General features: G+C 39.6%; 1 protein-coding gene across 2 annotated transcripts in view; it reads right to left on the bottom strand.

Moving 5' to 3' along the window:
- The window catches only part of ZNF423 (zinc finger protein 423), a 225,203-nt gene that overhangs the window by 70,077 nt on the left and 132,812 nt on the right, over positions 1–22,314 (bottom strand). For both annotated transcript variants that reach the window (XM_041458934.1, XM_041458936.1), the window contains one exon: positions 16,869–16,953. In XM_041458934.1, coding sequence (XP_041314868.1) covers positions 16,869–16,953 — 85 coding nt within the window. The remainder of the gene's footprint in view (positions 1–16,868; positions 16,954–22,314) is intronic.

The raw sequence follows: 22,314 nt of genomic DNA, 5'->3' as shown, positions 1-22,314 counted from the left end.
ACTTGGCCCACTTTGTCTGAATCTCATCAGCTTTAGGACACAACATTTCCAAGCAATACTTGTTTTATGCTACCACATGTTCTACGTTTTTCTCCATGACATTCATCTCCTAAACATTCCTTAGATACAAACCCTTAACAGGTTTTCTCCATAGAATACTATTTACAGTATAAGAAATTATTAATATTTCCTCCTCAAACTATACTGCATATGGCTTGAAAACTCTGGAGAATACAGAAAGAATTTTCCCTCTCCTTCACACAACACACACAGAAAATATGACATTAATGTCTTCCCTTCTTATGGAGCAAGTTCCCCAGCACTCACCACTGTTCCTGCCTCCTCAATGGCACACACAGTTAAGCCATTCCTCGCTACTGCACAGTAATGATTATTTCCCTGTTTGCTGAAAAGCTTTGAACTAAATGCAGTTACAAAATTAGTGGCAGCCCTGTCTTGCCTGCTTGGTTTTTTTAAAGCTTCTATCTCAAGGTGACCTTTTTCCTACTTTGTGTGTCACCCCAAGTGTTGCTGCTCACATACTGAACCAACACTCTCCCAGTAATTAACACCAGCACTTAATGAAGTCCAGCTGCTGTGATGGCAAACTGAAGGGATGCCAACCTTTGTAAACTACTACTTGGGCTACTCCAGTTACAGCTGCTTTAAAACCACAGCAATCAACTTCTCTTTGCCTACTTCTCAGAGATAATTCTTACCAAATAAGACAAGTGTTCAAGATTAAGCATTTAATAATGAAGCTTATCTCTGAACTAATATTTCAAGCTGGAAATGATATAAAGGGCTGGATCAACTTAAATGAACACTGCAAAATTAATAAAAATCCCAAGCAGCAAATGAAAATCTAGAATGAAGATTTGCAATGTTAAATACATAAACCTTTAAAAGCCCTAGAAGCACAGTTCCAAAGGGAAAATTGGAGACAGATTCTTCAGCAATATCTGGTCCTCTGAACTCTTTTCCTGAACCAGTATGAGAGACACTAACAGCCAATGCTTTATTAAAATAATGCTCTCTGCCAGTTGTTTCATTATATGCAGGGACATGGTAGGGATACTAGGTGAATGCTTTTGGAGACTGTTTGAAAGGGTCTGCATTATAACTCATACCACATGGATTTTCAAACCTTCCACAGTTTGCCTCTATGTGCTTCTTACTCTGTTCCTTAATCTACCTCGCTGAAAATATTTTCCATGCAGAATTACCAATAACATTGCACAATTTAAGCACGTATTTCCTTAACTTCTCTCCACAGCCAAAAGAAGGTAATTCAAATTCCAAAAGATGCCCCCTCTTCTTTCAGACCCTCATTTGTGCTTTACGTACCTGTGTAGTACTCCCACTTCAGCTGAAAAAACACCCAGTTTGTGCTGGAGAGAGATCTGTGAGCTGAGCTTTCCCAGGGAGAGGAGTCCCAGCCTGCTGCCAGAGGTGAGCAGGCAGGGACGGCCAGAGAAGGTGAGCTGGGCTGAGACAACAAAGGGCAGAACCCTGGCAGATGTACTTATTTTTCAAAATGACTAACAGAGATAATGGCTTCTACTGTGATAAACAGTAAGTGGCATTTTAAAATGCATGCGGGAAGGGAACTGGCTAATTTACTTTCAATGGAACTAATTTACACATAGGTAATATGTATCAATTTATAAATATATCCAGCACCACGAATCAACAATTCTTCCAAGCAGGGGTTAATCCAAGGCTCAAGCCCTGCAGTTGGGCCAATTTTTCCACAAGAGACCTACCACTGCAGGATTGGTATTAAAAGTACATCCTCGATTATCCTGGATGTCCATGCCCCTGAGAATATAACTTAAAAACAAAATCATTAGCTTACACAATAACATAGTCCTTGAAAAATAAAGAAATTCTTGTGTACAGAGCAATGCTGTCTTCCAAGCACAAATGCCTTTGTTTTCCTAAATGCTAGCTTTGGACCCTAGCAATGACTCAAAATGAGCTGCACTGAAATAATTGCACAACCTGGCAGCACTCTGCAATGTGTCAACAGCACAGGGGCAGGATGGTAGAAAAAACTAAAAGCCAAAAACCCAACTTTGGTGTAACTTGCAGAAAATATTGCACATATTACACCATCTATTTTTCTTATAGTAGTTTTGATTTTAAATGATGCAGACTTTCACAGGGAAAGCCATTTTTAATCTCAAAAAGGGCAAACCATGGGAATGGGACATGATGGCTTTGCATGGCACATCAGTAACAAGGCTCACAAACCTCTCACATGCATTGGCCTCCTTATAAGAGTCAACCATGAAAAAAAGTCTGTTTACAACAAAAGGCATCTGGTAACTATGACTGTTGTGTCTTAAAACTGAACATTTTAGATTTCTTAGCTCCCTCTTTTGTTCAGTTTTAGTTCTTATGCTTGCTGTTTTCTGCTCTGCCCTGCACTTTTTCTGTGCATGTTAGAACCCAGCATGACAAAAATCTTCGTAATCACCCCACTGATTTTGAAATCAGGTGAGTGTTATTAGTTTCATCAAGTAAGAAAGTTCATAGATATATTTTTTTATTCATTTTTCAAATCATTCCATGAGGCAGCTACCCTGATTTTTCTGCAATGATAAAGCTCACAACTTGCTAGCCTGGAAACTCAAGGGAATTGTCTACTTGAAAGTAGAGCCTGAACTGCTAAATATGGATTCATATCTAGATATTGAAACCATCCTGCTTCCCAAACACTGGCTGTTCAGATCCATCCATGCAGTCTTTACTCAGACTTCAGGTTGCTCTAACATGCTGCTGGTACTCAAATGCACACACACATTGAGGTCCATATCCATGAAATTAAAGGTATTTTCTCTTTTGTCCTGGAGGCCTCTTTTTTAAGTTACTGCATGCCACCACTCTGGAGTTAAGTAAAGGATGTACAGTAACTTCTAAAGAAAAAAAAAATAAAACCTTTTATTACATAACTGACAAGCAGAGGAACTGAAGTTTCTTATAGGACACGGTCCTCTGTTCAAGATTTTTAGACACCTCAAAATAAAGCTTCTTCTATATATTCATGAAAAGAAGAACAGACATTTTAAGATCATGTATGGAAAGTATAATCTGTAGACCTTTCAGCATTGCTGAATTGCTGATTTCAGCACCCTAAGGCACAGCTGTATCTGCATAGGTGGTTAGTCCCTGTGTAGCAGTGTATGGGCTCCATGGGCACGTGAGGAGCTTCATGAATTAGGGGTGTGACAGATGTGGCAGCAGTCAGTCAGCATAAAGCAATAGCTTTAAACCTGCCACAGGCAGTGCTTCAGAGATGTCACTGTCCCACACTGCTTTTAAAGAACAAGATTCAGGATTCTGGCACACTGAACTCTAAACCTGCTCCTAAAACAGGCACATATTGCTTAGACAAGACATAGCCTTATTGTATAATAACTCGGGAATGTAATAAAGGGTTTTTTCCCTGCAAAGAAGTGGAAGATAAGTAGAAAAGTGTTTCCACTGTCTTTGGATTGTTGGCTTTCATGCTCTTCAGTGAGTTCCCTTTTGGATTGCCACAAGTCCAGAGTCTCCCTGTTAGCAGAGTCAGCACAGACAAACCTGCAAGGGATGCTGCTGCTAACCCTGCATCTCCTCTCAGAGCACGGCAAGGGCTGGTGCTGTTTCTCTTGTGCTCACTTTCCAGACAGAGAAATACTAATTGTCTTTTAAAAATCTCTATAGTATTTTGTCAATATTTTTTTATTACAGCAGCGCATGTATAAATATTTTATTGTAAACCAAGGGCCTAAAATAAACAGTTTAGTAAATAGTTATTACATTACAAGGAAAAACATCTGTGGAAACTGTTTTCCATGTAATTATTCTTGCTATTTTACATTAGCTCTCAATGTGAATTTCTTTGGCTTTAATGTTTCACTTGTTCTAAATCTTCCTCCTTGTTGCTATTATTAAAATCTTAAAAAGGTGCCAAATCTTAAATGAAGAAAAAAAAAGATTCGCTAGAAATTATTCATATCACAGTGAGCCTCTACTAAACCTGGCAGGGGTGCAATATTTTCGGTGAAATTAACATAAAATATACAACTGCAAATTATCCAGGAAATAGCTATGTTCTTTACAGTGTGCATTTACATTTGGTAAAAAATGTTCTACTTATCTGTCTAGCACAAAGCTCCAATCGCTTCCAAAGGCAGTTTTAAAGGGATAGTGATAGCTCTGCACAGGGAGCACGGTCCTTGCAGCGGCTGTAACAAATAGCTGGGGGGCAAAGTGACCTTCAGTAATTACTAGAGGTAACAGTCAGCACTGGACATTCCTTGTTGTGAATACTAACCATCTAATTTTAGATATATTTCCCTTTTGGTACGCTGGATGAATTTCCTCTCTTAGGCCTAAGTCCTTTCTACTAAACACAAGAAAAACTGTAATACCATGTAAAATGCAAATTTTGCTGTAAATATTTTATAAAATTGTTGCATACATCCCAAAAGCTATAGGTCTTAATTGAGAGCAGGCTATTTTTCCAGTCAATATATGGAAATGGAAAATGCTAATTCATGTTTTTCTACTTATGAAAAACCCTGGAGAATGGCAAAACCACAAATGCACTCACTTTAATATTATAAATATAATTTGGCTCCCTCTTTGCAGTCCCTGATGTCCTGGCTTTTATCTCCCAATGGCTGCAGAGGAAGAATCAGAGAATCGCTTTTACATCCCCTGCGCAGGAAGTTCCCCCCGCGTGCTGCCAGCTTGGCAAAAGAGCAACAGCCTGAGCTCGCAAACGCAGCAAACAGGAACTGAAACAAGAAATTCCAGTGCTCCTGCACAGGAAACGAGCCTCACACGCCAGCAGACCTGCTCAGGATGGCTGGCGTGCACACCCAGCCCCGCTGGTCAGAGCTGTCACTGCTTGGGCCAGTGGCATGCTGGAGCAGGGCTGTCCCCCCCACACTGTCCCCCAGCCCCATGGCTCTGCCTTGCATTTATCTGTCCCCCTTCAGAGCAGCCGGTGGCCTGGTTAACAAAGCCTGGAAACCATCTCTCACAAGTGGTACTGAATATGACTAAAAGTCATTTAGCCTGCTCCAGCGTACGGTTACTTGTGCTTGCCTTTTTCATCCACTTTTCATTTCCTTGTCAAGGAAAAGACTGCTTTTTCCATCTTCTAGAAGAGAAATCATTAGGCTGTTAAAGTTAAAACTCTCCAAAGGTCACTGATGCTGGCTTTGAAGAGTGAAAATGATATAATTCCCCATTAGACTTTTAATCTCATGATTAGAGCTAAAGTTAACATGGCTGTTTCATTTTCTACCAGGCAAGAGTAAACTCATTTTTTCTTTCTCTACCAGAATACTTAATAGCATCCTATCTTGATGAGCAACATCTCCTAGTTAAACAGTACGAACAATGGAAATGCAAAGTACTTTGGAGAGAGGTTTTGAATTTTTAAATGCTATTGATTAACCATGAAAAGTCTTACTACATGCAGCACAGCAAAATCCACCCATGGAAATCCCTCATGAGGCAAAGAACCTGCTCTTGGTTGACAAGACTGCAGTCCTTGCTGGCACAGCAGGGAGACAAAGGGGAAGAATACTTTTATTCCCAGTTTGAGCTCTTACTCCTACATCCCTAGGACTGACCCCTACAAATGGTTCTGAACCCAGTAATGCGAGTGAGTGCGGGTGGGACCCAACATGAAAACCGCCCCCCTTTAGCCTGCTCAGGGGTATTTAGATTTGCAAAAACCTTGCAGGAGAGTCTGTGGGACAAGAATTTACAGGTGCACCCTGGTTTCAAAACCCACTGTACAGCATTCACTGTTATTACAGGCAGACGCATGGAAAAAAATTCAATTTTCTTCACTCAAGACAAAGTCTGATAACCAGCTAGTAAAACTCAGACTATAATTTCTTATTCAGTGTTCCACATGAGATGCATTTTGCTGAATTTAACATGTTTTGCTGTTAATGGATTTCACAGTGTGTTGCCATTTTTATACAGCTGTCCAAATAAAATGTTGTGTACAATGATGTGCTTTTACTGTATTGCTAGCTTGCAAATGGCAGCCAATTCTCCAGTTTAAGCGTTAGGAAAATGGGAAAACTCTTTGACTAGGCCATTTAAAGGTCTCTGGAATTCTTTTCCTGGTAAGTCATGTTCAAACAAGAACAAAGATGCAAATTAGATATAATTGCACTTTGTACTTGTAAGACCTAATAGTATTTCCACTGGAAGGAGAAATTAAACCTCAATATTTTCAATTTTGTATTTTTCTTTGCTGAACTAAGTCAAAAGATATGTAAATTTAAAAGGCTTAGATTTTTTAAAAAATTAAATTGTCCATCTAGATTTTCAAAAGCTACACAAAGTAAATTAAGCAAATAACATCTCATGATGTAAATTCCCCATGCCTTCAGGAAGGTCATCCTTCAGGTTTACCACATTGTTGACTTCAGTTTCTGGCACATTAGAATTACTCTTCTAAGGAAATTCTCTCCATTGATGTTCTGGAAGTGAAGGCACAGCTACTACCAGTTTAAAAATATTTTAAAGGCACAGGGAAGGCTGCTTTTCTTTTATTTTTTTTTTTTTCACCCCATATCACAGATTTTATTTTTTTTAAATGGTGAACCAAAAGTTGCTTGGGTCTTTTGGATTTTTTTGTTTGTTTGTTTAAGAAAAGGGGGAATAAAAATGGAATTTCTTAACTAGAAAGTTAAACAAGGAGAAAAATGTCACTGGAATATTTTCTTCCCTTCAACTTTAGCTATCTATATCCGGCCCAGCTTGAATCAGTTACTGTTCATTGCATGAGGTTTCATCATTTAACTTTTGTTGCCAATATTTATTCCTGGATATAACTCACAGTCATGGGGTTTAAGAACTATTTGTCCATACCCCAATAATACATGATAGCTGATGTGTGCAAAACATAACAACAGAGGACATGCAGTGGTGCTAGTTGATGCTGATCCTTTAAAACACCCCAACTCTATCTGCAGCAAAACCTAAAACCAAGGACTCTGCCTAGCCTGAGCCATACTAAAAAACTTCCCTGTGAATACAGAACAGGAGAAAGTCGGCGTAAAATCTAAATGCTTCCCAGTTACACACACAATGATCAAAAGATTTGGTAATTTTTAAGGCCCAGGACTGTCCACCAGGTGATGGATGATGTGCAGCTGAAGGCAGGATTAAATCCCAAGTAGGCTGTGACTGACTAAAGTAGTGACGTAAACACATCAGCAGGGTGCACTTCCTACCTGGTGCCATCTTTTATAGTCTTCTCCACCAATTCGTGAGGTGCCAAAGAAGGAAACACTGGACTAAATTGAAGTTGGCACTTCCTACACAAAGCAGGAGGCAGAAAGGTTCAGGTCATCCCCATGAGGTCCACACCTCATTCACCCCATCTGCGTCTGGGCTTGTGCCAACAGGACAAATCACAAAACACAAAGCTGAGATTGTTGCCCCACACGGGACACTGGTGAGGCCATACCTCGAGTCCTGGGTCCAGTTTTGGGCTCCTCCATTCAATAAAGACTTTGAGGGGATGAAGTCTGTCCAGAGAAGGACAATAGAGCTGGTGAAGGATCTAGAGAGTCAGTCCACTGAGAAGCAGCTGAGGGAGCAGGGGGTGCAGAGCCTGGAGAAAAGGAGGCTCAGGGGGCACCTTCTTGGTCTCTGCAGCTCTCTGACAGGGGGGTGCAGCCAGGTGGGAGTCGGGGTCTGCTCCCAGGCAACAGCGACAGGAGAGGAAGAAATGGCCCAAAGCTGCACCAGGGGAGGTTCAGGCTGAACATCAGGAAGGATTTTTTCACTGAAAGGGTTGGTAAGCATTGGAACAGGCTGCCCAGGGAGGCGGTGGAGTCACAATCTCTGGAAATGTTTGAGAAACTGGATGTGGCACACAGCGCTCTGGTCTAGTTGACAAGGCAGTGCTCGGGCAAAGGCTGGACTCCATCTTGGAGGTCTTTTCCAATCTCAGTGATTTTATGACTCTATGAAACGGGTTAAAAAGACAACTATGGAACTACAGTGAGGTGTTTTGGCCTGCTATGGAGCTCTGTCTTAGAAAGATTGTGGTATTCATACACAATTTCTTTGGGTTTCTTCAGTTGTGGCACGACAAAGTATTTTTCACTTAAAAAAACATTATTTGCCACTTCTTTAGAGTTTGACATTACCACAGGGGAGGCTGACAGGGACAACCAGAAGTCTCCTACCTCAAGCTTATTGTGCAATCATCTAAAAAAGAAATTTAATTTTTAAAATGGCACACAATGGATCAGAGAAGTCATAATATTCAATTAAAACCCTTCTGAGTCTTAAAAAGGCACAAAGCTTTTAAAAGCTACTAATAAATTGAGCAAAGTATGTGACAAGGAAGTAGCACATCTGCAGAGATCAGTTGTGCAAAGGCTTTACCTGTGCCAGGATTCTTGAAACAAAAAAAAAAAAAAGGTACAAGTGCTTAAAAAGTGCTTTACATGGGTTTCCTTCATGGGATCAGTTGTAAGGAACCTCAGGGCAGCAAAGTTTTCCTCCACAAATTAAAAAACGAAAGATGCCAGTACCCCAAACAAAGCATCCAGCGAGGCCTGTGTTTGATTTGACTTGCTTGCCAGCTATGACAAAACAAATAATTTTTAAGGGTCATGTCAGTTGGCAACCTCTTGTTCCAGGAGACCAGATAAAATCTTCCTCAAGGTTAAGGATGCTGTTGAGTTCAAACTATAATTAAAGGCAACAGTCCAACTGTCTCACTCTGTTACTTCCCAAGTAACAGAAGGTACAAACCTGGACTTTTAACATATGAACAAACCCTTTTTCTCTGATAACTAGAGCTAGGGTTCAGCATATGCACACCAGTACCCTTAGTGATTCACCAGAGGGCTCTTCCACAATCAAAAGAAGAAAAATAAACACTTATCAATGCTCAAAAGTGCTCAATATTGAACCTCATATTCAGAAATAGTAAAATCCAGAACTTTATCAGCAGAAAAGGAATTTAGCTATAGATTAAGGATACTAAATACGTTCATCTCCCACTTTCCTATGACTGAAAACAGTCTGGAACCTTGTCTAGGTTCCCCCGAATAGGTAAAATGAGTATTATATAACTCTGCCAAAGCTAATTCCTCGTTAACCCAAGTATAAGGTCTTTCCAGATTCACTAAACATTCATTACTTTGCTCTTTATTCACTTCTCATATATCATCTATTTTTCAGAAAAAGTCACTAAGTTTTCTGTCAGTCAAAAAAGGTGATACTGGTACCAGATATTTCCAAACCAGTGAATAAAGAAGGGGCATAACATTCTACATTATCTTGCTAAAAAGCTCCTACAAAGAAATCAACACCTACATTTTAAGGACAGAACAAATAGAGACATTAGTCCCACAATTCACATGAGGAGAACAATGTCCTGAAAACATAATTTATATGAAGTCTGAAGACTGAACTTAGAAATGGTGGTGGGTTTTTTCCTTCTTCCACCCCCAAGAAATATTCTGGGTTTTTTTCCTCAAAAGTAGGACACAGAGGGGTGCTGACCTCTCCATCAGAAAGCAGAGTCATTTCACCATCTGCAGAGAGAACCCAAGCCCCATATGGTGAGGACTTGCTTTCTTTTCCAGACTCAAGATTAGCAAAAAGGGGCTAAGAAATTTGTTTGTGAACTTAGAAATACCTGGCCATATGCATATAAAATACGTGCAAATAAGGCAGAAACTATCTCTGCAGACTTTTAAATACAAATATTAAACAGTTTTAAAGGTGAGTTAATAAAATGAAGACCAAGTTACATAGTCAGAAAAATTATTTCTACACAGGGTAAAGTTTACTGAAAATAGCATTTTTTGCTACAATGACTAGCTGATGTTGAAAGGCTGGGACTAGACTGAGGTGCTTGTTAATGATAACTTTGAAGTAATATCACATTTAAAACTCAGACTGATTGCAGAAAAGGTGTTTTATCGACTGCTCCCTTTATGAATAAATATGAAACTACCAGGAAAATGTTTAAACAGGTGTAATCATCACTGCATATGAAAATTGAGTTTGGAGGCTGTAAGGAATCTTAACACAGTTAAGAAAGAATGAAAGCAATGTAGCACTGCGATCATTGCCCATTATGCATGTATCATGCAAAACAAGAATGTTGGCATAGCAGCTATAAAAATGTCAGTGAAAACTGAACTACTATTACCAAGTTTTAAATGAAATGAAAAATGCAAAAGGAATATGTGAATGAATATATTAAGGGAAATGTTATTTCTTTCCTGATAAACAAGCAAACCAAAATACATTCTCATGGAATGGAGTAATTTGTGTGAACAAATATGCATAGGTAAGAATTGCAGGAGGCCACATATGCACAGGACAACTGTATAAAATTATTAAGATTTTGTATAATCAATTTTCCAGTATTAGAAAGGAAGGAACAATAAAAACACAATGTTTTGAAGTTTCAAAGTAAGAAACCTATTAAGTAATAGATTACATTAAGGCCAATTTTGGTTGTACTAAATAAAGGAAGCTGCTTCTGCCTGTTAGTAATGCCAACCAGGCTCTCAGTAGGACTACAGTGATAAAAAGTGTTGGAAAACAAATATTTCTAGCCTTTAATATACCATACTCATTACAATATTTAGGGACTTGCAAATGTGGCTAATGCTAAAACTAATGGATGCAAAAAAAAAAAAAATCCCCAACAAAAACCCAGGGCTTAGAGTTGGGCAAAATAACAGGAGACCCTTACTGGCATGAGCAGATGCCTGTGCCCAGGAGCCTGAGCCAGCAGCAAGCTCCACTTGGGCAAAGCCTCTCAAGCAGCACCAGCAGGACCCCAGCCAGTCCCTGGGGTTAAGGCTCCCAGGGACGTGTGGAGGGAGACACCCTGTACGGGTTCATCTCTAAAGGTAAAAGTGCTTTACAGCACTTACACCTAACATTTTTGTTTTTAAAATTAGTCCTTCTCAAACGGCAGGTGCTGCAAAATGAAAGTCTAGTACACACTGTTCATTAAGGCAAGTCCACATAGAATTGGATATTGAAGCAAGTGCTGGGTAAATATAAGAAGGCTGTACCTTCAATTTTGCATTAAAAGAGCAATTACTTGGAATATGCTTTACAAACATCAAAGTTAAAAAAACATTTCTGAGTTCCTAATGTGTCCATAATTAATTCACACATTCAGCAGTTGAGTCCAGAAATATGTTCCTGTTGATAATTTGCAAGTAATGCTTCAAAAACAATCTGGCACATTTTTATTTGCCTTAATGCCTGAAAGCTATTACTAATACAGTGCTTTACAATGTCATCCTCACTGCTACCACATACATGCCGTAACTAACAGAAGTCCTTAGGTCCAAAGAAATAGGAATTTTACAAGAATTAAAGCTGCATGTCTTCCAATATTGACTATATCTACTTAATGTAAAGTAAAATATGTTTTATTATAAGAGAGATTCTGAAAAGCATTAGCTGTCTTCAGCTCAATGAGAATGAGGAACAAAGTGCTTCACAAGATCAGGCCTGAGTATAAGAAATGCTTCACATCCTCATCAGAGGATGCCCAGGGCTAATTTTCTTCACATATATAAAAGCCAGTTCTGCAAAAATGAACCTTACCTACACCCTTGTCACATACACATGCACTCAGAATCTACTGTGAGAGGAAGGAGTTCAAGACCATCCAAAATGACTCAGAATTTTTATTCATATAATATATAAATTAGCAATTTTGTTAAGGTCTAAGTTTATGAACTTCATGTTTCATGATCAAAATCAAAACATAAAACTGTTTGTTTTAATTTTTAAACACAAAACAAAAATATAACTAGGAATATATTAATTTATGCTTGATTTGAGTACGATCTCAACCTCTTCACCTCTGTACTGGTTTCATCTCAGTGACTGAGCTTGGTATCAACTGCTAATTCTTCTGAACATAAAATGAGTTTTCTAAACTGCTGCTTTTTAGAAAATTATTTCTGTAGTTACTATTGCAATTTGACCTTTTCCAAGCACCCAACTTACTTTTTTATTTTAAAATATTACATTATTTTAAAATGTTAACAAAATAACAGACCTATAGTTAGCCATTGTTTTGTTTCAAGTACTTGTATGCATTTGAAAGAAATGTAACTGTGGATGGATGTTTTCCCTTCTCATTTGTGTTTAATTCCAGCAGAGTGTTTCCAGAACTTGAAACATGATCTCTAAGGGCAGGAAAGGTAATTAAGATCCTTGGAGTCCTACGCTACACACAATGTATGATATGCCATGGCTTGGGGCAGTACTCAGAAAACTCTCCCAAACGCGGTGCTTAACTTTGTCAACCCCATCCCATCAAACAGGGAGGAATTTATCCAGGCTGCAGTTCAGGAACTGGACCACGGAACAATTTCACTGTGACTCCTGGAAACTTTCCCTCCAGCATTCCCCTCTGTCCCTGGCGGCTCCCAAAGCTCAGACAGGGCCTCATGTTCACATCACAAACACATCCAACCTCCCCCCTCCTCCCCTGCTCATCAGTGCTCATTCCTGGGTCGTGGCAGGGAGCACTGGCAATTCCACAGGGAAGGACAGGAGTGGCACTGGGGCAGGGCTCTGCTGAGCTCCGAGCACTGGGACAGCCCCTCGTGAGCCCACAAATGCTCACATTCCTTTGGAGCCAGAGGCAGGAGGAATGTTACAGCAGTCCCAGCGTTAGAGCACAAACCAGGAATCATTATTTTCCCTGTTCCAGCACTAACTGAGCCCCAGTTGAGCTTCCTGGGCACATTTGCCAGGAGACTTTCTTGGAAAATGGAGAAAGAAGGGTTGGGACAGTTGCTCATCTTCTCTGAACATTAAATGGAAAACATGCCCCATCGAACTGAGACAGAGAGAAGTACTGCCGTGTCCACTTCTCTTACCCAAAGAGCTGAGAACTCTGGCAGGAATCAAATGCACTTCCCTGGATACAGGCAACCTGACCCACCCAGAGAACAAATCTGTGGAATTATGTGCCCCTGAAAAACATCAGTTAGGGAACCCAGCTTGGCTGTGGGAAGAGCACAACTATAAAAACCCAACAGGAAACCCCCGGGCCTAATCCTTATTTTCCTACGAAGGGTTCTGAGCGGATTTCCCTTGGCAGTGCAGGATGGGAGCAGCCACTGCCCACACGGGGACTTGGCCCTGCCATGGAGGCTGAAGCTCCAGGGCTCCCCAGGCAGCGGGCAGAGGCTGCAGTGACAGATTTGCACGCTGTGGCTGCTGCCATGGCTGCTCAGTGCCCCCCGTAGAGCCCAGGGCCCGCAGGCCCATCCTCCCCTCATCTAACAGAGACGGCACATCAGAGACACAGCTCGGTGGGGAGAAAAGGGGGAGAAGCTTTAAACATTGCCAGGTCAGCACAACAGGAGGTAAGCAAGTACAGAGGCAGCAAGAACTGCTGAAAGTTTTTGATATAGTCCCAGGTGGACTCCCCAACGCCTGTAAATGTTTCAAAGGGGGATCCCCTTTCTGTGGGCATGGAAATGTTTCAAAGGAGCCCCAATCGGTGCAATGTTTCAAAGACCACTGCTCTCTAAAAATTCCAATCTGAACAACCCCCCCAGCTGAAAACCTTCCTAAACAGATCCCTTCCTGGCTAACCCCAGCTGAGGAGCTCTGTTCTGCCACACAGAGCCCTCCTGCAGGCCCCAGCATCAACTGAAACAAAACATCTCCCATTTCCCTCCTCTGGGGATGGATCCAGCCTGCTCCTTCCCTGGGGACCCCGTGAAGGACCCAATGTGCCTCTGTGTTTGTGCACAGGATATGAAGGGCTAGAGTGCAGCAGGGTAATTTTTCAAAGCAGTGTGTGGGAGTAGCACTGGAAATTCCCTTCATACTGCTTTGAAAAAAATAAACCCCCTACCTCCATGAATTATGAACAGGGCCTCCAGCCCCAGACTGGGAATCTGAGAGGTTGAAGAGGGAGGCACAGCCAACTTAACTGGATGCAGTTTTTAAGACCATGATGTCAGAAATAATTGAATTCTTTAACCAAATTACGGACCCTGCTACCTAAAAGGTATCGCTGCTACAGAGCAGGGAGTCCTTTGCTGACAGTCACTTGAGCAGAATAAAACTGTAAGCAAGTGCTTAAGATATCTCAACTATTGATTTTGTGTTTCTCAAAGTATGAGAAGAAAGTGCTGCTGAGTCTTGGATTATCAAAGCCAAGGGATTTTTTGCCTAAAAATTACATGTCAAGGCTAACTTCATTGTCCTGGCTCTCCTCAAATTCAAAAGAGAGATAAAAATCTCTCCCTGGAAATGCTTATCCTACTCAAACTCTTATCTTAGATTGGTATCAATCATTCATTTTCCCTGGACAGCATCTCAATGACTATATTAAACCAGACACCTTAATTTTAGACAGATACAAGTTCATTGAGATGAGGCCAGCCCTAAGCTCCTGAGGAGGAGTCTGAGGGTAAGTTCCTCCTGTCTCCCAAACACCTGTATGCTCACCCTGAGATCTCAGTGTCCCTCCAGCACAAACAAATCCTCATCTGTAGATTTTTAACTGACAATGATGACATTAATAATTCCTGTGAACTAGACCTGGGCTGCAGACACAGCTATATTAGCTTCTTTCTTCTTGCTGCCCATCTGGCTAGACTTGGTCTAACACAGAGAAGGGAAACTCTTGCACTCCTCACCAGTGATAAACCAGCCTAAGCAGTAAGGAGGCATGTGCAAGTCTGTCCTAAGGCCTGAATAAGGGAACAAAGTGCTCAGGCTACGACCAAGGGGGACAGGAACAAGCACAGGGGGCAGTAAGTCTCTCTCCCTACTGTAACCGTCCCAGGACTATGTAAATTAACACCAAAAATCTGCATAGCATTTGTTGCTTAAGAAATGCTGACATCTAGCCTCTCCTTTTCCCTCCAGTATTCCCCAGTAAAGAACTAATACCAATGAGCAAACTCACTGGAAACACCATTTTTTGTGAGCAGTTGCATGTCCTGAAGGAAAGGGGCCCCAGAAGTGTTGTGAACTGAGATGCCCAGAGTGAGAGGAAGTTTGGCTCCATATTAAAGGTTTCTATACTTTGCTCTTTCCTAAACTGAACCATTAAAAGCAGTGATGACCTTAACTTAGTGCACATACGTCAGCAAAGGTACATGAAGATATGACACAACAGTGGAATTATCACATATTTTCTTACCATACCCCGGTATTTACAATGTTCTAGGTGTACAGAACTGGACTCATAGCACTTTTGTACTACACAGAATTCTTCCAAATATTAAAGTAACTGATGTACAGCTTCAAAGAAACAATTGGGTACAGTTTTCACAAATAGCCTCACAATTTTCACATCCTCCAATGCTTTCTACACCTCTTGTTTTCCAACGGTGCTAAGAACTTTGTAGGGTCATGTGTATAATTGTATATTATTCCAGGCAGCACTAATATGGGCATATACATAAATACAGTTCACATATCAGTTACTGGAAAATGAAGAAATTACATTTTTCCAAAAGGAAAAAATAGCTCCCCTCAAATCAAGCAGAACCTTAACTCAGCATTTCATGACCTTTGTATTTAAAAATCACTTATTAGCTACTGGATCACAAATTAAGTTGAAACAAGTGCTAAGCTTGCTAAGGACTTCTTTCTCAAAATCTAGGAGGGAGCTACATGAAATCACCATGGTCCAATTAACAAGGATCTCACTCTTCAAGCTTGCAAACAAGAGATTACATTAACACCTGCTACAAAAGCAAACACTTTTAGATATCTTTATCTTAACCTGCTTGACATTAACTTAAAACTCCTGCCTGGCTCTTGGATGGAAATTATTGTGACTGATATGTATGTTTTTCATTTGGGGGGTAGGGGTTTGAAGAGTGTGTCAGTCCACATTTCTCTCTCTCTGGTATTTATGCATAATCCACTTCAAAGCTAATAGGAGTTACATACCAGAATTGATGGGAGAATAATTTCCTAAATGTAAAATTGCTGAAGGAAAGCCATTATGCTTATGGGAGATAAATGCTGCATAGGAATGTAGGAGACACAGAGAGCACTGTCAGGTCCTTGAAGGGTCTCATCCAACACATGCCCACAGTGGCATGTCTAAGTATCTTCTTGTGGTCTATGCACCAAAATAAACTGACCTCTTGGGCCAACACATGCATTTATAACATCTGTCCATACAGGAAAAAACCTTTCTTTGTGTTCATCAGAGAAGCAATCACAGCTGCAGCAGAAGTACAGCCCACCAGGTTACAACAGTGCTTTTACTAACTCCTGCCACAGAACTGTCACAGAAGGCAGAAAGCACTGATTTTTAAAACACTTGTATATCTGAAAAGCTGAACTTTCTGAAGTCCAGAATTGTTGGGAAAAGTAGAAAAAAACCACTGAAATAACTCTGTAAGTGTTTTGTTTTGACAATGTTCCTCAGGAATTCACCACACTTAGCTGGGAAAATGCTAGCAGTTACATCTATTCAATGTCATGACATACAAAATTGAAACATAATTGCTCCTAAGTGGTTGACAACTGGCAAGTACTTTTTACACAGACAGAGAGAAATTTATGCTATCAAATGGAAGATACTGTCAAAAGTTTGATTTTAATATAAATGAAAATGCTACATGAGGACTCAGAAGGATAAGGAAAAAGCTCAGCAGTAACACTTTTATAACCACATATTTAAAAAGCTTTGAGGTGAAGAATCATTACATCAAAATCATTTTCCTTGAAAAATAAAAAAATAAATTACAGCATGAATATGAACAAGTTATTAGAATAGTGAATGTCAAAGAGTAGCAAAAAACAAGCAGCCAATGAGTGGCCCAGTGTAAAGAATGTCTTACCAATCATATGGTTAGCGACATGGATTTGTATCTCTCTCTCATTCTCAAAGGTCATCTGGCACTTGATGCATTGATAGGTCTTTTTCTGTTTAATAACCAAAAAGAGATTAGAGAAAACTGCACTGTAGCATAAGGCAAGTGTGATCATGAATACAGCATGTTATATGCTTCAAATTTCCTCCACTGAGGCATTTTTTTGCCCATATATCCCCATGCCAGGCTTTTCTGGGACCATAAACACAATCTCTAATTAACAACCAGCTTTAAGAGAAATTTTAATTTCAACTTTAAAAATTTCAAATTACACTACTTGACTGAGTACCTGAGCCACAAGGAGTTTGCACCTGTCATTTAACCCATTGCAGTAAAATTCCCCCAAAGTGAAACAAAAGACAGAAAAGTAACTGTTTTCAGAGTAAGATCACCTTTCTCAAAAAATTCCACCTTTCATTAAACTCAACACAGAGCAGGCAGAGCACCTACAGTTACTTGGTGAAGTGAAGGAAATAATGCATTTTGTATTGGTCTCTAATCAGAAATCTTGAAAAAATTGCATTACCACAAAGAACTGTTTCCTGGTACAATCTGTTTATATTTTCTCCATCTCAAAGTCATACCAGGGAGGCCTAGCTGCAGAAGTCAGAAGACAGTGTGAAGAGGCAATTACATGAGCCATTTATTCAAACGGAAAATGGGGTTCGCACTCAGATTTACAGTGATGCGTGTACTTGTGCAACGTGGCAGGAAAATATCCAAGAAACCATTTGCAGACATTAAAATGCATGTCAACAAGTTGGACATCCAACTCAGGGAAAAAAAAAGAAAAAACAACAAAAAAAGAACAAAAAATCATGAAGGCTAAGCTTTTGTACACTTGCAAAAACTCTTATTTCCCAAAGCAGAAGTATGTAGGGTGCTTTAGTTTGATGTACATGCTTATTTACTGCATATGAATATGCTATCTAAATAGAAATTTTTTGATGTGTAATTTAGAAAAATTGGACCTTTTGTGCCTATTTATTTCTGGAGAATAATTCCTACTGCAACAATTGCCACTAGGCACAAGCATGAGGTCTGCATCTAACAGCCAAAGGTGGTGGCAGCAGAACACACAAGAAATCTCTGTGTGCTGGCCACAAGGGGTGGATGAGAACCCCAAACCAATAGCACAGAGAAGCACAATTCAGTAAATTACACCCTCTTAACCTTTTGAAGGAAAATGTTTTTGAGGATACTTTTTGTGTACGTTTAGATGCACATTACTTTTTCTTCAGCCTCCACCTCACACCCAGGTATAGAACCCCATTTTTAGGACAGCAGTAACAAGTCAGAAGTTTTGAGTTAAACAGAGGAGTTGCTGCCACCTCCTCTGTGCATGGGATCCAATTTCCTCAAGCACCTGCTGAGGAAAGAACAAATTAGGTGCTACCAAGAGCTTAACTACTTCCCATGTCATCAATGGCAACAAGGTAGCCTGCTGGAAGCTAATGAACAGGCTGTAACACCATAATAACAAATGCACCATGGAAGTTAGGCATATTCCATGAACTCTGTACCAGTGTGCTTTGCTTAGGCAGGGCTAAAACAGCAATGGGTGATTAACATGATAATGGGAAGAAGGCCATACTCCATTGGATGAAAGCTGACACAGCCAACCATGGAAAAGGAAATAGTTTGGATTGGCTAGTTATCCCTAGGCAGCTCAAGAAAGTATCCTCCTGGAGTCCATTTGGAAATCAAGGCTGTTAATGGAAAAGCAGCTGGATTTCTGCAGCACTCTTTCTGGGGAATCTGTTCTGGCAGACGAGCGCAGCACACATACGTACACATGTCCTCTCAAACACACTGGCACACACATGCTGAGGGCTCCTAACTTCAAAATAAAACAAAACACAAAAAACCTTGAAAGAGCAAAATAGGATTGGGTAGTGACTAATTCATGTGGTCACACAGTCACCTTTAAAACTTGAAGCCTTCCTCTTCCTTAAAACTTCAAAGCTAAGTTCTGTGCCTTGTCCAGTGCTGATCTCAGCTACGAGGTCTCCCTCAGTAACCAGCTAGAGGACAGTATTTCAGCCTGACTCTATTTCAAACCTTCAAAGTTATATTTAACACAGACAAATGATTCACTTTTAATTGATTTTGGTGCTTCTGAAAGCTACTTACTAACAGATCTGGAGACAGGATGTCTTTGTTTACCCACAGAGCCAGTGCTAACTCCTCCACCATTTCACAATGTTATAAAACACTCTGCTTGGCATGAGGAGCCCTTGGCAGATTTCAGACTTCCTCTCTGTGCTACCTTTAGCCTCAGTGGAGGCCCGTGCATGCAGACAAGCAGCTTAAGCAAGGTCATGGCTCCTGTGACTGGGGACCCCACTTGACATGGAGTGAGCTTAAAAAATGGCCTATACAGGTCTCAAAATAACTATAGCTAGATTAGCACCCAAGTGTATATGCAAGGGGTGGAAGAGCTGATTTTTTGGCCCATTAATAACTGCCTTTGAAAGAATGTCCTAAAACATCCTTCTGTCATCAGTAAATGGGGAGCACTAGTTTTAATACAACTATAATTAGTTGTGGTACCAAATATGATCTTCTACTATTATTTTTCTGATTTATGAGCATTATTAATGGATCAATTATCTTTTGTAAAGTTTTATCTTCACAAGTGGTAACAGTGAAGGTGGCCACACTCTGAGGAGTTAACACAGTCTAGGTGATGGCATCTGGGTGATAAGAGAGACCAGATGAGCAGGCCTTCAGCTGACAGCTCATTCCCCACAAATGCAAGATATTTAATTCTAGTCTTGGCACAGAATTGTAGTAATAACAACAGAGGGTTCTGTTTTCTTTTCTGAAGTATCTATTGTTCCCATGGGTTTTCCAGACTATCCTCCTTTAAATCTGGAAATAGTTTCCTGTTCCACAAAGAAAATATTCCTCCATTCAAGTGGATTTACAAGGGAAGAGAAGGGTTGTAGGGGAGAACAAAGAGAAGGAACTGAGTCCAAGAAAGTGTGCAGGAGAAAAGAAACTGAATAAAGGAACACAATAGGGTTTATTCTTTCAACTTTCTATGCTACCTCCTTTGCTTCTTCACTCCAAATAACCTAGGTGGGCTGAAAATAGTAACACCATTCAAGACGAAAATGGAAGTCTAAACATTTGCCACTGTCAATGCTAAACAAGTATTTTTCATGATACCTGTGTTACAAAGCAAAGATAAATCTGTATAAGAGAAAGTGACTTGAAATGTGACTGTTTGCAGTATCAGGAAATGAAAAATCTCAATACTAAAAAATTAGTCATGTTTCTTAAGATATGCACATTCCTCTAGAAGGCATGTGGAAATGAATTAATAAAATGTATTCAGAATTGAAGCTGATAAGCACAGAAAGATATTCAGAAAAACAGGGAAGTGTCATCTATGATGAGATCTTAATGTAATATAAAAAAGGCCTTGAACTATACTTGTGTCAGATACTGGAATAATACCATTATCTGTGATGCTCATATGAAAAAAAAACTTTCAGTCCTATCCAAGCAGAATAGCTCACACAAAACTATATGAATGAAACAAAAACGCATGTTAGAGGAATCTTTTACTACTAAGATGTATTTTATTTATTCCTCTAAGTGATGTCTCTTGCAGAAGACCATTGACTTGTTTTAAAACTTCTAAAAACAAATCCTCCAAAGAGGATGTTGCCATACACACACTGCAAAAACTATGCTTGCCAGGAAATCTGTCTTGTGGATCAACATGAAGGGATCCTAGGCAGGCATTCTAGAAACAAGCATGATCAATTTACAGATCTTCTTCCTGCTTGTGATACTAAAAATCTGAGGAAGGCCAAATACAGCAGGACTTTCAAGGGTTATGTGCTTTCTTTCATTCTCATGAATTCAAAAAACAAGCCTGCCAATCACTTCTGAGTATTTTTCAATGCTCCTCTAGCTGTCTCCTATTGATCTTCACAATAAAACCTCAAATAATTTAATAGTAAAAAACCAAAACAAAATATAACAAAATAGTCATACTTCATTTGTGGTGCTATACACACTTGCATATATACACAAACTTAAATACCTCCAGTAAAAAGGAATTGTTCCGTTTCTCCTGTTCTGTTTTTCATCCCAGATACTCTTTATTCATCAAGGGCTAATATTTCTTTCTCCCTTTCTTTCACTTTGGGGTTAAATATTCATTTAAGTTTGTTTTTTTTTTCCTGAAATTCCTTTAGGATTCTGCACTCACCTCTTCTATCAAAAAGTAAATAATGGGTGGTGGAGCAACTTCTGACATAGAAAGAAGTTACAGATGTTATATGTTATTATCATCTTTTCCATTTGTTGGATTTCATTCTGCTTATTCTTATTTACTCTGAAATATATACCCACTACTTAAAAATCTAATCTACCTGTATGATACTTCTGACTGTACCTTGTCCTAATCTTCAACTCCCTTTCTATTTAAAAAAGAAAAATAAGTAAGTTGCTTAAAAAATGAAATATAGAAATATTCAAGAGTTGGAGAGAAGTAGCTGTTCTCTGAACATGTGTAGATCATTCTACATACACTGTGCACTAAAGATTGCTCCATTAATGTGGTATTTTACCTGTGTGCAGCACACTAACAAGATGACAAGAGAGTTCATGTTCAACTTGCTTAGGTTTTCTATGAAGCCAATGAAGTTAAGTAAACACTGTTCTTGAATGCAGAGATGTATCACCATTTAAAAGCCAGTATAATTCTCTGAAAATCCCTCTACTAGGCAAATACAAAGGGCACTCATTGCCTTCAGAACCCTGAGTGAAACACCAATAGTTTTCTAGTGAACTCATATCAGATTCAGGTCTTGTACTTATAATGAATGGTAAGATAATGAATTATTCCTAATAACAATATATATATATATATATATATATATATATATATATTCCTGGGATGCTTATCTCTGATATTAGCATATAGGCCACAGACACCAGTAAGGTACTATTTGCCATCATCACAAATGCAGATTTTTTATTATCTTCTACAAAGAAACTCAGAACTTCCCTCATGGGATGAAATTCAAAGCATTTACCTTATTCAAGAACTTAACATTTTCTCCTGAGAGAACAAGTATGGAAGCGGTCACAGAAAAGAAAGAATTAAAGCAAGAAATAAGACAGAAAATGTCAATGTGTTCTGCTAGCTGATAGGAAGGGAAAGGTAATTCCATAGGTGCAGAAATACAAATTAGTCCTATCTAATAGAACAGAGGTATTTTTCAAGAATTTAGAAAAAAATAAAGTCCTGAGGAGGAAGAAGAACAATGACCTAGGCCAACCTAGGTATCACACCAAAGGTGAGATATTTCCATTCCTCAATCTTCTGCAAAATTATTTTTGTGTGCCTGGAGGCTTAGTCACACCCAAAGGGAACAATATCCAGTGGTTT

Source organism: Pyrgilauda ruficollis, unplaced genomic scaffold (genome assembly GCF_017590135.1).
Source record: "Pyrgilauda ruficollis isolate IOZ18807 unplaced genomic scaffold, ASM1759013v1 scaffold13, whole genome shotgun sequence".
Lineage (NCBI taxonomy): Eukaryota > Metazoa > Chordata > Aves > Passeriformes > Passeridae > Pyrgilauda > Pyrgilauda ruficollis.
This window is presented reverse-complemented; position numbering and strand designations above follow the sequence as displayed.